At 43.9% G+C, this 13,553-nt stretch overlaps 2 protein-coding genes and 1 long non-coding RNA gene across 7 annotated transcripts in view; 2 read left to right on the top strand and 1 right to left on the bottom strand.

Annotated features, from left to right (window-relative positions):
• Positions 1 to 5,643, top strand: part of LOC6610186 — a 104,726-nt gene extending 99,083 nt beyond the window's left edge. For all 4 annotated transcript variants that reach the window (XM_032719311.1, XM_002034758.2, XM_032719312.1 and 1 more), the window contains 3 exons: positions 2,924 to 3,099; positions 3,161 to 3,552; positions 3,615 to 5,643. In XM_032719311.1, the coding sequence (XP_032575202.1) occupies positions 2,924 to 3,099; positions 3,161 to 3,552; positions 3,615 to 4,656 (1,610 nt within the window). In that variant the 3' untranslated portion in view covers positions 4,657 to 5,643. The remainder of the gene's footprint in view (positions 1 to 2,923; positions 3,100 to 3,160; positions 3,553 to 3,614) is intronic.
• A 166-nt stretch (positions 5,644 to 5,809) lies between these two features.
• LOC6610185 lies at positions 5,810 to 6,628 on the top strand. The gene has a single exon (XM_002034757.2). It carries the CDS (start codon positions 6,078 to 6,080, stop codon positions 6,549 to 6,551), a length of 474 nt encoding a protein of 157 aa, XP_002034793.1. The 5' UTR covers positions 5,810 to 6,077; the 3' UTR covers positions 6,552 to 6,628.
• Positions 6,629 to 7,507: 879 nt separating this feature from the next.
• LOC116800947 overlaps positions 7,508 to 13,553 on the bottom strand; it is a 97,403-nt gene continuing 91,357 nt past the window's right edge. For both annotated transcript variants that reach the window (XR_004361693.1, XR_004361694.1), the window contains one exon: positions 7,508 to 7,583. This is a non-coding gene — a long non-coding RNA (uncharacterized LOC116800947). The remainder of the gene's footprint in view (positions 7,584 to 13,553) is intronic.

Here is a 13,553-nt window from a genome sequence, read left to right as displayed (position 1 = left end):
TTCGAGTCGCTAATTAACGGTAAATGCAGAACAGTGAACACTCCTATGGTGAACGCTTTTATAGTGGCATTCGCATTTGAAGTATTTTGCCAGTATGTTTTTGTTTTGGAGCGAGGAAAGCCGGAACCGGTTGCCTCTATTACCTCAACTTTTTTCTGTGTTTTCTGCCGACGCTGCGCAAGTTCAAGTTCCCAGTTGTCATTCGATATATCATTAATTATGGATCGCTTGCCCCATTTGTGGTTGACCTTCGTTCGATTAGAGTTAGAAACGAGATCATAGACAACTAATTGGATGGTCCAGCTCAAGTAGCTTCTATATGTGGTTGGTTAAGTGGTTCAATGCGTTTTCCTAGAGGGCTTTGAACCGCAGTAACAAGCTATTTCCATTTGCATTTCCAATCCCATTTACATATCTTTGGCGATTTCCGTTTGTAGATTTCCTGCTCGAATCGGTACATTTATTACTTCATTCATGCAGAAACGCCGCGCACCCGAACCCATTCACATTTTCAGCATGTCTCGCATCTTCACGATAATTTTCGTTTCGTTCTTTGCCGCTGTCTAATCAGCTTTTAAAAATATCCAACGACGTTGGTTTTTTATATACTCTTGCTAATTGTTTATAATTGTTGTCTCCTTTGCCACACAAACTCGTGCTAACATAATTATTCAAGATTAATTTTGCAAATATTTTGAGCTTTGCCTTAGGTCAGGCAGTGACCATTTGCCTTGGCTTTTTGTTTAGCTTCGGCGATAGCTTCTGTTCTCGGTGATTACCTCACCTGCCCCGAATTTTGTTTTATCCATAAAAATATGCTATTACATTCAGGGTGGATGAAACTGTCTACGGGTATTTTTGTTAAGGTAACATGTGGAACACTCCCTTTCCATTCTCTTAACGGCTATTAGTCACGCCACTCCTTTGGGAGTATCCTTGCAGATCAAGAAAGGAATACCTAACGCAATTGGGGTAGTCTATGCTGGTTTTCTTTTGGTTTGAGACAAACTGCAGTCAAAAGAACAAATATACTTAGGTTTGTGCTTGATGGAAAACTTGTTTATTTTTGTTATAATTGCTCTCTCGAGCACCTCCCACGTAAACTGATTATTCTCACATTGTGGCCAACAACTGCAGCCAACGTCAACGACCTTGGCCAAAAGCCCCGCCCTCCCCTCTTTGCGGTTTTGGCAATTTACGTCTGCTATTTGCATTTCAGCTATCGTGACGAAATGCATTGCAAAAAATACGAAAAACAGCCCGCAGTCAATTTGCATGTCAGCAAGAAGCTTAAAAACTATGAAGCAGTGAAATTAAAATATTTGTGCGCTAAAACTGAGCATAATTATAATTATTAACGATTCATGCAGTCTGATTAGCGTAAAGAGAAAGTATTTTCCGGACCAATAATCTCTCACCTGGCCAACTTAATGGCTAATCAATTTAATGTGCAATTTTTGCACCGTTTGCTGCTGTCGCGAAGTTATCTGGCGAAGATTATTCAATTTCTGCCGGAAAGCAGGTGGAGTCCCCCCACCCCAACTCCATCCGCAATCAAAATCCGATCCAAAGTAATCTGCGAAAAGTGGCATCTAGTCGCACTTGCAACCAGTTTCGATATCAGCCAGTTTGGATATCGCATGGGCAAAAAAAAAACATCCTAAAAGTGCGTGTGATTAAGCTTAACTGAGAAAAGATTTTAATTTTGTTTCGGTCTTATGGTTTAAGATAACAATCTTTTCATTTAGTAGGTAGGACTTTAGTAGATGTGTTCCTCGAGTGTGGACTTGAGCTCCACCCAGCAGACACCCATCTCGAACCCTCTGCTAATGCGATCGCTTTGGTTGCGCTCGAATTGCTCTAGTGGGTTGGATGTTGGATTCCCCATCCTACGCCAACTTGGTGGAACCCATGGGGATCCAAGTCAAGCTTCGAGCTCCGTTGCAGCTGCACTGAAGTTCACTCAACCAGTTTCTGTTTGGCTGCCAACAAGTTCGGATCGGTTGGGTTTTATTTTTCCAGCACTTCAAGTGCGTTTTATCCTCCACTGCCTTTGTCTGCTGGCGAACATCGCAAATAAACAGGGGAAAACACTGTTTTTGGCCAGCCCCAAGGTGAAAGTAATTTGTGCGAGCCTGCCATTACGCATTGCGTTTTTATTACTCAACCGGGCCACACGCACTTGTGTCGCGAGCTCTTTGATTTTGACTGTGAATCCTCAAATCGAGCACGAATTTCATACGATTGTACTCCTGTCGTGGTGAGTCTTCTTTAGCAAATATTTTTCCATATAAAGGTAAATGTGCAGTATTGGGTTCTAGTCAGCTAGGATTTGGGTTTAAACATTGAATTTATCTCCTGAGCTAATAGGTACCCCAAGGTCGACTACTCATTGGTAGCTCGCTCTTTTGTGTGTCTGGGTCTGTCACCGAACTTTTGGTTCTGGTTCCAGTCCGCCCAACGTTCTTTCGATGCAGAATCAATGACATATAAAGACCAAGCGGAAATGACAGGCGAAATGAGGGGAACTGCAAATGCAGTGCAAATCGTTCAAGCCAAACAATTTCAATTAGAAAACATTGTTGCTGGCTCCCACAACCACAAAGCGATTGCAAGCCTTCAACTGCTGCGGCTAGGGCTGTTTCTCTTCAACGAGTTGTATTTGTTGACTTTGATTTTCCTTTTGGCGGTCCAGAGTTTCACTTTCCCCTTCCATTTTCCAGCGTTTAGAGAAAGGTATTCATTACCAAGGGCTCTGACAGCCAAGTGGGAATGGAAGTGTGCTATAAATGGAAATGAGATTGCCAGCGCCCAATTAAATTGCCTTTCTCTCGTGCACCATTTAACTCTGTTAACTGGAATCACCATCCTCCCTCACCTAACCGACCACATCCTCATTCCCGCCTCTGATCTTCTCCCACAGATCTGCTCGCCGCCTGGGAGGATCTACTTGGCTGGAGCGAGAATGCCTCGGCTGCCCGCAAATTGCAGCAGGAGATGAGTGTGTTGAAGAGCTCGCTGCAGCGTCTGGGAGACAAGCCCACTCCGGAGCTCCTCGATACGGAGCCGGCCATCCAAATAGCAGTGGAGGCTCTCAAGGTGAGTGTTGAGTCAAAGCGAAGCATCTTACTTCAAAAATCTAACATAATTTCGTCTTTAGTTGGAGCAGACCGAACTGGCCAGCTACAGGACCAACATGCTGCGTCTTAACGCCTCCGTCCACTGTTGGCTTACCAAGCAGGAGCGGCGACTGCAGAGCGCCTTGGAGGAGCAGGAGCAGCAACAGGAGTCCGAACAACTCAAGCAGCAAAAACTTGTTGAGGAGGAGAAGGGAGCTGACGTCCAGAAGGAGCTGGCATCCTCCGGAGCAGTGGCCATCACGGTCACCGATAGCAATGGTAATCAGGTGGAGGCACTAGCCACAGGAGAAGCCTCCACCTCCACGCCAGCCTGGGATGTGCACTCGCTGATGTCATCGGAGCAGGAGTTCCATAAGCATCTGAAGAACGAAGTGAGCGACATGTACAGTGCCTGGGATGAGGCGGATGCCAGGTGAGTTAGCCAGCGATATCTCTTTTAAGATCACTTCTAACCGAATTTAATTGAATCCACAGAATCAACACGCAACTGGAAATGCTTACTAACTCGCTTATAGCCTGGAGGCAGTTGGAGTCCGGTTTGAGTGAGTTCCAATTGGCTTTGGGCCAAGATAGGGGCACTCTGAAGGGTCTTGAAGGAGCACTGGACAAGGGACAAGCCACACCAGTGGAACTGGCCCAGAATGTAAAACTGGTTGCCAAGCTGCTGTCCGAAAAGGTACACGTAAGCCAGGAGCAACTTTTGGCCGTCCAGCAACACCTGGACCCCAACCACATCTACCACATTACGAAGTTTACAGCCTCGAATGGTTCGCTATCTGATTCCGGGATCTCTGATGGAGGAGCTACTTCCGATGGTGGCCTGTCCGAGAGGGAGCGACGTCTGGGCGTTCTTCGACGCCTTGCAAAGCAGTTGGAACTTGCTCTGGCGCCGGGAAGCGAAGCCATGCGTTCTATTGCCGCCCGAATGGAAAGTGCCGAGGCCGACCTGAAGCACCTGCAGAACACATGTAGAGACTTGATTGTGCGCACTGCAGCTAGCCACCAGCAGAAGCAGCAGATCCAGCAGAATCAGACCCAGCAGGTCGCACCGAAGGCCAATGGACACATTAAGAAGCAGGCCGCAAAGGGCAAGGCAGAACCGCAGTCGCCTGGCAGACGTGGTAAAGGAGCACGGAAGGCGCGTCAGGCCAAGAAGGCTGGAGAGGATCAGCAAGGGGAGGAGCCAAGTCTCAGCCCAGAACAGCAGAAGATGGTCATGAAGCAACTCAAGACCTTGACAAATTGCGATGGTGGAGACGACCCCTCTGACGATCCCTCGTTGATCTTCAACCTGGAAAGCTCCGAGGAGGATGGAGAGGGAGCTGATCCTGCGCAGGCCTCTAAGCGCGGGTGGGCGTGGCGCATCGCGAGGGCGGCTGTGCCTATGCAGGTGGCCCTATTCACAATCTTCTGCGCTGCCTGCCTGATGCAACCAAACTGCTGCGACAATCTGAACAACCTGTCCATGAGCTTCACGCCGCAGCTACGCTATATCCGTGGACCACCTCCGATCTGAGGACAGAACGCGACTAATTAAGCAGGCCGCTAATCGTTGTAGGTTACCGTTACGTTATGTTAAGGCATTTAACAGCTGTAACTAGAGTTAACCAGCGCAACCAGCCACTTAGGCAGAGTCACTAAGAGCTCGCCTTTGGCGCGCGTTTTCTGCGCTCGAGGTTTTACAATCCCGAACAGAGCGCTCTCCTCCGAAAGGTGCGACACCCAGAGGCAGCCCAATTTTATATGTCTAATTTAGGTAGCGAGCGCGAAAGGAACGCAATTTATAGTAAGGATGTATTTGTTATTTCGGTTAATTTCTTACGAGTTTAGGTTGCTGTTCGATTGAACACTGAATATGTACTTAGGCGAGGAGCAGACGATGCCCAGCCACGTGTAAACTGCCGCATAAAGGAACACAGGGGCGGATCGTCCCCCAGATCCCTACCCAGTAAATATTATACAAATACAATGATCAATTGAGTGGCGTTTTTGTATACTTTTTTGTTTGAAAAACACTAAAGTGCCTACAAATGCGAACTGTGACGAAGAGCTACCAGCAGATGACAAAGGATCCGGCGAGGAGTCCAAACGAGAGTATGAATCCAAGGCACCGAAGCAAACAGAAGCTAAAAGCCAACAACTAAGGAGCTAGCAATGGAGCTCGCCAGAACAGAACGATGGAGAATCAGAGTTTATATTTTTATACGCAACGCAACTATACACAATCAGTGCGGAGTCAACGAATCTTCAGCCAACACACATCATACGTTTTATGTCTATTATATTAATAGGATAAACCTTACACTTATTTTGCCAGAAATCGAAAATTCAACAAAAAAACGAAAATATCTCTTAGGTTCGTGTTTGGAATTCCTAGACTTAGTTTATGGTTTACTCACTCCTGGCAGATGATCATTGTAATATACTTATAAGGTTTATATACTTTGTGCGTTTTCAAAACTTTCACTTGGCATTAAAAATACAAAACAGAAAATATCATTTATACACAAAAAGATTAAAGAAAAAGTATTAAAAAGAAAATTCGTTTTCTTTTCTTATTCAACATTTCGTAGCTTTCTTCTGGGCTAGATGTACATATTTAGGCTAAAAATAGGCTGCAAGCTTTTGAGCTCACTAAAGCTGTTTGGTCAAAGCACTTAAAAGTGCCTCTGGGTGCTAACGATCTTTGAAAGACATAGCAACCTGGACTTGATAATATGTGTAACCTAGTTTGCAGTTAATTTACTTCATTCTCCCCAAATTTATCTGCCTAAAATGGTCTAGGGAACTTTGCTACAAAATCAAGTGTAAATATATATAATGATCTAAGAACCGGAGGGTAACGGCGACGAATAGGGGCATTATCGGGACCACCTGGAGGCCGCTGAAGGGACCTAACATAGGTATTCTCGCACTACCTAAAATAACAACTTCGCCATGGCTCTGGTGGACGAAAGCAACTACGCCTATGTGAAGCAGGTGGCTCTGGACTGGCGGGAGCTGGTGCGTGAGAAGCGCAAGAGAAATATGTTTTCGCCCACGATGAGCATGCAGGCGGTTGAGTCCCAACAGCCAATAGGGGACACAAGGTCGCGGACGCAGTCGATGATTCCGGCCGAGAGACGCGAGTCCAGCTTCTACCGGCACCGCTTCTCGCAGCAGGCCAAGCCGGTGGAGATCGAGCGTCAGGAGGTCGGATCAATGGAGCCGGACCGCATTCGGGTTAGCGGAGACGTTCTGCTCTACATCTACCAACCGATTTTTGTGTCAAACGCAAGGATGGCCTCCATTCAATTCTGGTCGCCCAGTGACATAAGCATAGCGTCATCCAAACTTAAGGAGCCTATTAGAGAAGAGCAACCAACGGCTAAGGTGGAATCCGATCCATCACCCGAGCCCAAGTCGCCGTAATCGTGGAATCCGGTGATTTTTTTTATACCATCCTAATCGTTTAGCACTTGTGAGCAATAAAGCAAATGTAAATCTGACCATTTTAATGTCAAACCATTACAGCGTTTAAAGGGCTTATCTTTGACTCGTAGTCCGGTTGCTTTTAACCATATTCTTGCCTACTCTTGCCTAAGCTTGATATCCTGTTTGCCTTCCATCGAACATCCTCAATTTGTGGGACGTCCGTTGACGTTGATGGATCTGCGCCAAATGAAACGCACTGCAAAGCTGACCTGAACGAGGGAACACCACCTACATATATGCAACACGACGACAAAGGTGAAACCCAAAGCAGGGCTTCCTTCAGAAAGTTTTGCTTATGTAAAGCCAAGAACCAATGAAAACAGAGTTAGGTACATATATTCAAACTTCCCCTCTTCCGAGAAACGCGGATTTCTCTGTCTAACACACAAGCAGCTATATCTATGCATCCCTTTTCTGTCCATTCAGTTTTATAGCTATTTCTGTCTACTGTTAAATGCATAGCATAGACACGAACCACTGTTAAACCTTTAAGAACGCCGTAAAGAGAAGTAATCAATAAATTTACAAGGTAGTTAATGAAGTCTAGACTGAATAGTTAAAGTAATAAATTAAATTAAAAGGTTAGATATTAAGCTCTGTTTATCTATGTGATATCTATGTGTGGGACGATGGTTGTAAACTGTCTATAAATAATTTATGGAGATAAATTTAACTTAAGTCAAAGTGAATATTTGTGTCCACCTTTCGTTTTCGTCCGGACGATCCTTAACTGGCTTGAAATAAAACTCGAAGCGTGTCAAGTGCACGAACAATAAAAACATAATTTTGATAACGCCTCCAGTTTAATCCTTCCCATATTGTACGAAAAGTCACCACCACCAGAATCAAAAGCACAAGAGGGCTCAACAATTATTATAATACGCTTACTTACCAGCCAGCAAAATGGGTGTGGTTGGGTCCTCGAAATCCTTGCACGCTCCTCGATTCGCGTGTCACAGCGGAAGCCAACTGAAAATTAAATTTACATAATTTTAAAAAAATAGATGGTGGTTGAATAGGTTACGGCTATTTAGGATATGGTTCAAGACGACTTCTAAGGTATAAATAAGAGAATTTGATTCCAAATTGTGATTCCAGTAGAGAGAGCCACAATCAAAACTATGTTACCGAACGTTTAAATTTCTTAGTGCCCTTAAATCGGAACCAACTAATAATGCCTTTTCTTAGCATTGGTTTTCATTAAAGGTTGTTTTTGATTTGGATTATGGAAATGAGTTGGCCTGGCTGATTGGGAATTGTCAATAAGCGAAACAGGAAGTTGACTGGAGGCAGACAGGGCGACATACTCCCCTCAACCCTTAAGCTATTCATTAAACTTTGTGATTAAACTGACCACAGCACGAGGGGGTGGAAAGAGGAGGTTGAAGGCCATATACACGTGTATATAGCCACCCTTTTCACCCACTGGACCTGCCGCAGTTTAGTGAAGTGAAGTGAGGAAAGCCAGCTACGCTGACAGGCTCATTAAATGCCGCATTCACTCGTCCTTTAACTCCAACTTCCATCCTCTTTTGCTGGCCACGAGCCAAAGTCAACACATCAAACTGAACACCTCAGACCCCTCAACCCCAGACCACCCCATTGGGCTAATTTTCCCAGCTCAGCCTTTAAACTCGCATTTTCCTAGAAGAAATGAGAAAAACCACACTAGAAACTCAAATGGCAGAAGCCATATAAATAATACAAGGAAAATTTTGGAAAATTGCCGTAACAATTTATGTTGACATTATCTCGAGACACATTTCTCTATCTCGCTCTGCACTTTTCCCTGTTGTGGATGATTAATTACCGCAAAAAGAAAAAAATATTTGAATATGAAAAACGATGCTGGAGATACGCTGGGCGGGAAACTTTTCCTTATTGCTCCCCAGTCGCCGATAAACAGGAAGGACTTTTAATGAACTAGGCATTTCATCATCTTCCTGAGGAAGAAGAGATTTAAAAGAATCTGAATCTGGTGATGTTTTTATTTGGAAAATGATTTATATAAAACTTGTACACCTTCCTGTATACTTCGAGATATATTGGGTCTTTAAAAGTTTCTTTTCCATCGCCAGCTTTAAGAAAAGCGTTCCCTCTGTACTCTGAATTTCTGAAATAGCATTAACCCTTAGAAGGGCTCTTCTCCACCTTCGACCTGCTTGAGGAGGATTCACCTTCTTCTGGGCTGCCAATAAAATTCGATTTTTGTTCGGCATCCTGACCCGAAAGAGGCCAAGAAAAGGTCGTGCCATTAAATGTAACTGCGCTGTAATTTGCATAATTTTCTATTCATTACATAATTCTGTCAATTTCCAATACATTATAATTTGTTAGAGAACACAGGGGGAACACAGCACAGGAAAATATGCAAAACAACAGCCGATGAAAAAATGGAACACATTATATAGAGGGCATTTCTCGAAGCTCTCGCTTTTGTTGTCGTTCCTCTTATTTGTAATTTGTTTTCGGCTTAAAAGATTATTTTATGGTGAAAACAACCCGAGGCCAAGTTGTTCAATTTTTTATGCGCAATATGCCGGAATCGAAAGGACGAAAACAGGTCACCAGCGGGGTAGGGAAATTAACACATTCGGCAGGAGAGATTCCCGAGATACGGCAAAAATATGGCCAAAGATCCGTAACAGCCAGAGCGTAACCTCGGCGGGCTTGAAAGGAACCGCAAACTTATCTAATCCTCTACCGGAACCAATACGAAAATCACGTAGCCATTATAAATGCAAATCAAGTGTCAATATTGCACATTTGAATATTTTTGCCACAAGGATTTTCATTTGCCAGGCGAATGCGAATTTTCCGTGTTTTCTTTCCTTCGTTTTGCAAATCAGCAAAGCAAACATCTGAGACAAAGAGTGGAAGGCTCAGTGCGAAATCAATTGGAATCCCAAATGTCAACTGAGTGAATTCATCGGGAGTTTCCAGGACATTTGCCAAACATCTGGCCAGGCATACTGATGAGGTCCACCAAAAAGATAATGATGGGTTCCCAAATGAAGGGCTCTTAGTTTGCGAGATTTGGGTTATAAGAATCTGAGGAGAAAGAGAAGATGATAAGATCTTGTGACAGCCATCAAATCAGACCAATTCCTACAACAAATAACAAAATCCTGTTTTAATAATCTTTAATTTTTGTACACTTTATTCGCACAGATTCTCAGCTATAAGCTCATTTTGAAAAGTGTGAGCTTGGTAGCACTACGTGCCAAGTAGCTGTAAACTTTGGTTTCCTGTTGGCCTGCACCCACTTGGCGCCAAATAGCTACCTAAAACACCTTGCTAATTAGAATTTTAAGCTGGGCAAACTTTTAGCCCAGAAACTTTTCGCCGGAGGGGCCAAGTCATGGATACCTGTCCCTCCCTTTTCCTTCCGCATTTCCCCTTCTCTTTCAAGTTAAATAAGTTGTCATCGAAATGTGACCTCGGCGTGGAGGCGCCCTGCCCCGAGGAAATTACAAATATTTGATGCTCGTAACATGAGATTTAATATTTCCCAACCGCAGATCGAATCGAACCGAACGTCCCCCACCAGAAATTTGCATTCGTGACCGAAGACAATGCCGAAAAAAGGAGGGAAAAAAGTAAATGCAGGCAGACACGCGAGTCACGCGAATTAAGCAAAAATAAGAAGGAGCAGATATGAGCCTGAGATATTTGAAAAAAGGTTTTCCCCAGCAGCTCATAATGCTGTCATATGTCTGCCCGATGGGTTTTATTGGGGAGTCTACGTTGGCTGACATCTCCACTTCTCCGTTTCGGTGGGGCGGGAGTCATCACGAGTGTTATTTTGTTTTCTCTGACTTGCTGGCGTGTGAGCATCTTGGCTGCTAATGGAAGATAAACATTTTATGGCCAGCTGACCTTCTGAACCCACTGGAAAGGCCCTCCCCCTCCCTCTCCTCGTTCTCCTCCTGCTCCGATTACGTATTCGCATTCACTCAATTACATTTTTGCGCACACTCAGCACTAAAGGGACCGCTCATAAAGCGTCAAAATTTCGGCCAAATGAGCAGGCTCTGCCATCTGATGGAAATCCTCCCACTTTGTTGTCCTTCATTAGAAACTGCTCCCCGGGGCATTCGATTCGTCCAAGTCTGAGCCCACACACATGTTCGAAGCCGAATTCGAGGAGAAGTCAGGACTTCGAGGGACATGCCGTGTCAACGCCATCAAAGTGTCCGGCCTCTATTAAAACTGACAGCCCAATGACCTCCCTACCCACTTTCCACACAATCCATGGAGGACAAGGAGTCGTCATCAGCTGAACCGCAGCGTAAACATTGCGGCTGCCTCAATGGACCTTGGACCTCAGAGCTGACATCGCGAGGACTCGAGTCCTGTCCCGTGTCCTTGCTCTCTTGCTGACCATTGCATTTCCCTCGAGGCCAGGACAAATACTTTGCCACACTCAGCACTCTTCCTCTGTGTTCCCTCACTTTTCTGCTGAAAGCGAAGTTCAGGGGAGTAGCTCTAGTGGATTGTGTCTCAATTCTTGAAGACTTGAGTTTCAGAACAATCATTTCCTATGCCAGAAACTAGGAACATTCGTAACGTATCACTATAAAAAATGTGATTTAAAAGTTAATCAAATGCTTACAAATTTTTAAGCTACGATTAGGTAATTCATTTTATTTATTCCGACCTGAATGTATGTTTCCTGATGTTTATAAATCTTCAACTCTTTTGCTTCTTTTGCTCATCCCCATTTTCAATGAATGAAATTCGACACGCAGTTTGTAAAAGGATAAAACAATTAAACCCAGAAATTTTTATGATTTTTCTATGCAAATTTCCTTTTTCCGTCGAATTTTTTAAAGTGCCGCACAGGTGGCTTATTTAATTTTGTTTTATAGACTGAACATTATTTCTTTTTCTAGAAATATATAAACCTTTGCTGGAAATAGAGGGAACTCTCAATTAGATCCTTTTCACGATATGAAAAATTCAATGATCGGTAGGCATTGTATCTTATTAATTGGTTTTCATAACAAAAACTCCGTATCTTTTTTGAATTTTTTTAAATGCAAATTGAGATATGGATAAGTGCTCTCCGAGTGATAAAATATGACAGATTCTAGGCTAAATTGGAATAAGCTCATTAGGGCGCGGCACTCACTGCAATACAAAAAGGATGTTCCGAGGATGTGGGTGTTGTAATTAACCCATTTGGTTGCGGATAAAGAGCCACAAAATCTGGCGTGAAAACATTTACAGCACTCTTGAGGTCTGCCACATGTGTAATTATCCTTTGGTTTAAGCGCTCCATGCGTCTGATTAAGTATAAGTATATTTGAAACAAAGGGAAAAGAGCTTGTCATGTTCTAGGTAGCATACAATATCTTAGACTTTTAAAGACCATATGAACTATTTTAATTTATTGTCCAGAAAGCTGTAGTTGGGAAAAGCAAGAGTCCATGTTGTAGTGTTTTTGTTTACCTAAATAAATTCTAGTTTTTCCCCAAAACTCCCTTACCTCCCTTAATGCCTTGCAAATTGACACTTGGTGAGCTCCCAACACGCCCTGGTCCCTCACCCCTATTGCTCTTCCGCTATGCCTGGGAAGGACTCGAGTCCATCAGGAAAGTGATGAATGTGCAAGTTCCTGGACGCGCGTCCTGGCCAGTGTCCTGATCTGTGTCCCGAGCTGGGATGGCATCCGGCGCTAAATTGGATTGCATATCATTACTTTGCACTTGTCTGGCAACAAATTTTCGCACTTTCCCTTGGCCGGGCGAAAAGCGGGAAAAAAGTTAAGGAAAAGGATAATTTATGCGTCTTGCAGGAAGTCTCTTTGATGGACATTCCTTTCAACTGTTCGACTTTGGGGTGGAGTTTGAGTATCCTGTTTTCCGAAGGACTCCCTCTGCCAGGACACAATTGCTGGACAAATCCAATAAAACAAACTGCAAAGTTGCTCCTCATGTGTGTAAGATAATATTTGCTCGACTTTCAGACCTTTGCGAACAATAAAAATCAGCATGTGAAAGCAATTTATTGCCTAACAATGATTAATGTATTTTATGGAGCAGCAGCAAAAGCATGTAATCGAAAAGAAATATCTCATTGTACAGAAAACTTGTTCTAAAGATAAATCATTAATCGGTTTCATGTGATACCTCTTAACTTAGCTTGTGCTTGCGACATCCCAGTCCTCATTTTTGACACTCCCAATTGGCCGTGTCAACAGGTTTTCATAACTCTCAACTTTTGCATAACCAGCTGACAGCTGAACAAGATGTTTCTGTCAAGGGGACCCCTTTCCACACATTCCGAATGTCAAATTCAAATTCTATTGGAGATGTGTGTAAGTCAAAATCTAGTTTTTGGAACCCTGAGCTCTTGCCTGTCGGATTATAAGCCCTCCAAATTCCAACCCTGCCTTGTGGTAACAACTCCCCTCATTACGCAATTCCCCCGCACGTACGCATAACTTCGGCTTAATTCGAAATTAAATTTATCATCAATGCAATTAGTGGCCATAAATTAAGGATTCCCATTCGGCAGCGAATCCATCTCCCTGCGCATTTCCCTTCGTGGTCACAAGTGTGAATTATGGCCGCAATGCCGCATAACCTTTTCTGCATATCCTGCTGTATCCTCATGTGTGTGTCCTGCGGTCAAATTAAATTAAATTGTCCTTTTTTATTTCGATACACTTTCGAATTCTCCAGAGAGAGGGAGCAGTGCCGCATCCTCGTCAGCTCCATTAAGCCAATAAAGCATTCGTTTCATTGGATTACGTATGCTGATGTCGGGGAGCAGAGTGGGGAATATCTATGGGGATCCGGTTACACACACATGGTTTCGGGGAGGACATGGTCAGTGGAGTGTCCTCCCGCCCATGCTCCTCACACCTTACTTTTGGCTCAATTTTTGGGCTGATATATTGGCCAAACACGCTCAAAGGAAAGCGCATGGAGA

This window comes from Drosophila sechellia, chromosome 3L (genome assembly GCF_004382195.2).
Source record: "Drosophila sechellia strain sech25 chromosome 3L, ASM438219v1, whole genome shotgun sequence".
Taxonomy (NCBI): Eukaryota; Metazoa; Arthropoda; class Insecta; order Diptera; family Drosophilidae; genus Drosophila; species Drosophila sechellia.
The sequence above is the reverse complement of the archived record's forward strand: the minus strand, read 5'-3'. Positions and strand labels throughout refer to the sequence as shown.

What these genes read in the sequence shown, in the direction of transcription:
- LOC6610185 (XM_002034757.2), top strand. Translation starts at nt 6,078, where the DNA reads ATGGCTCTGGTGGACGAAAGCAACTACGCCTATGTGAAGCAGGTGGCT.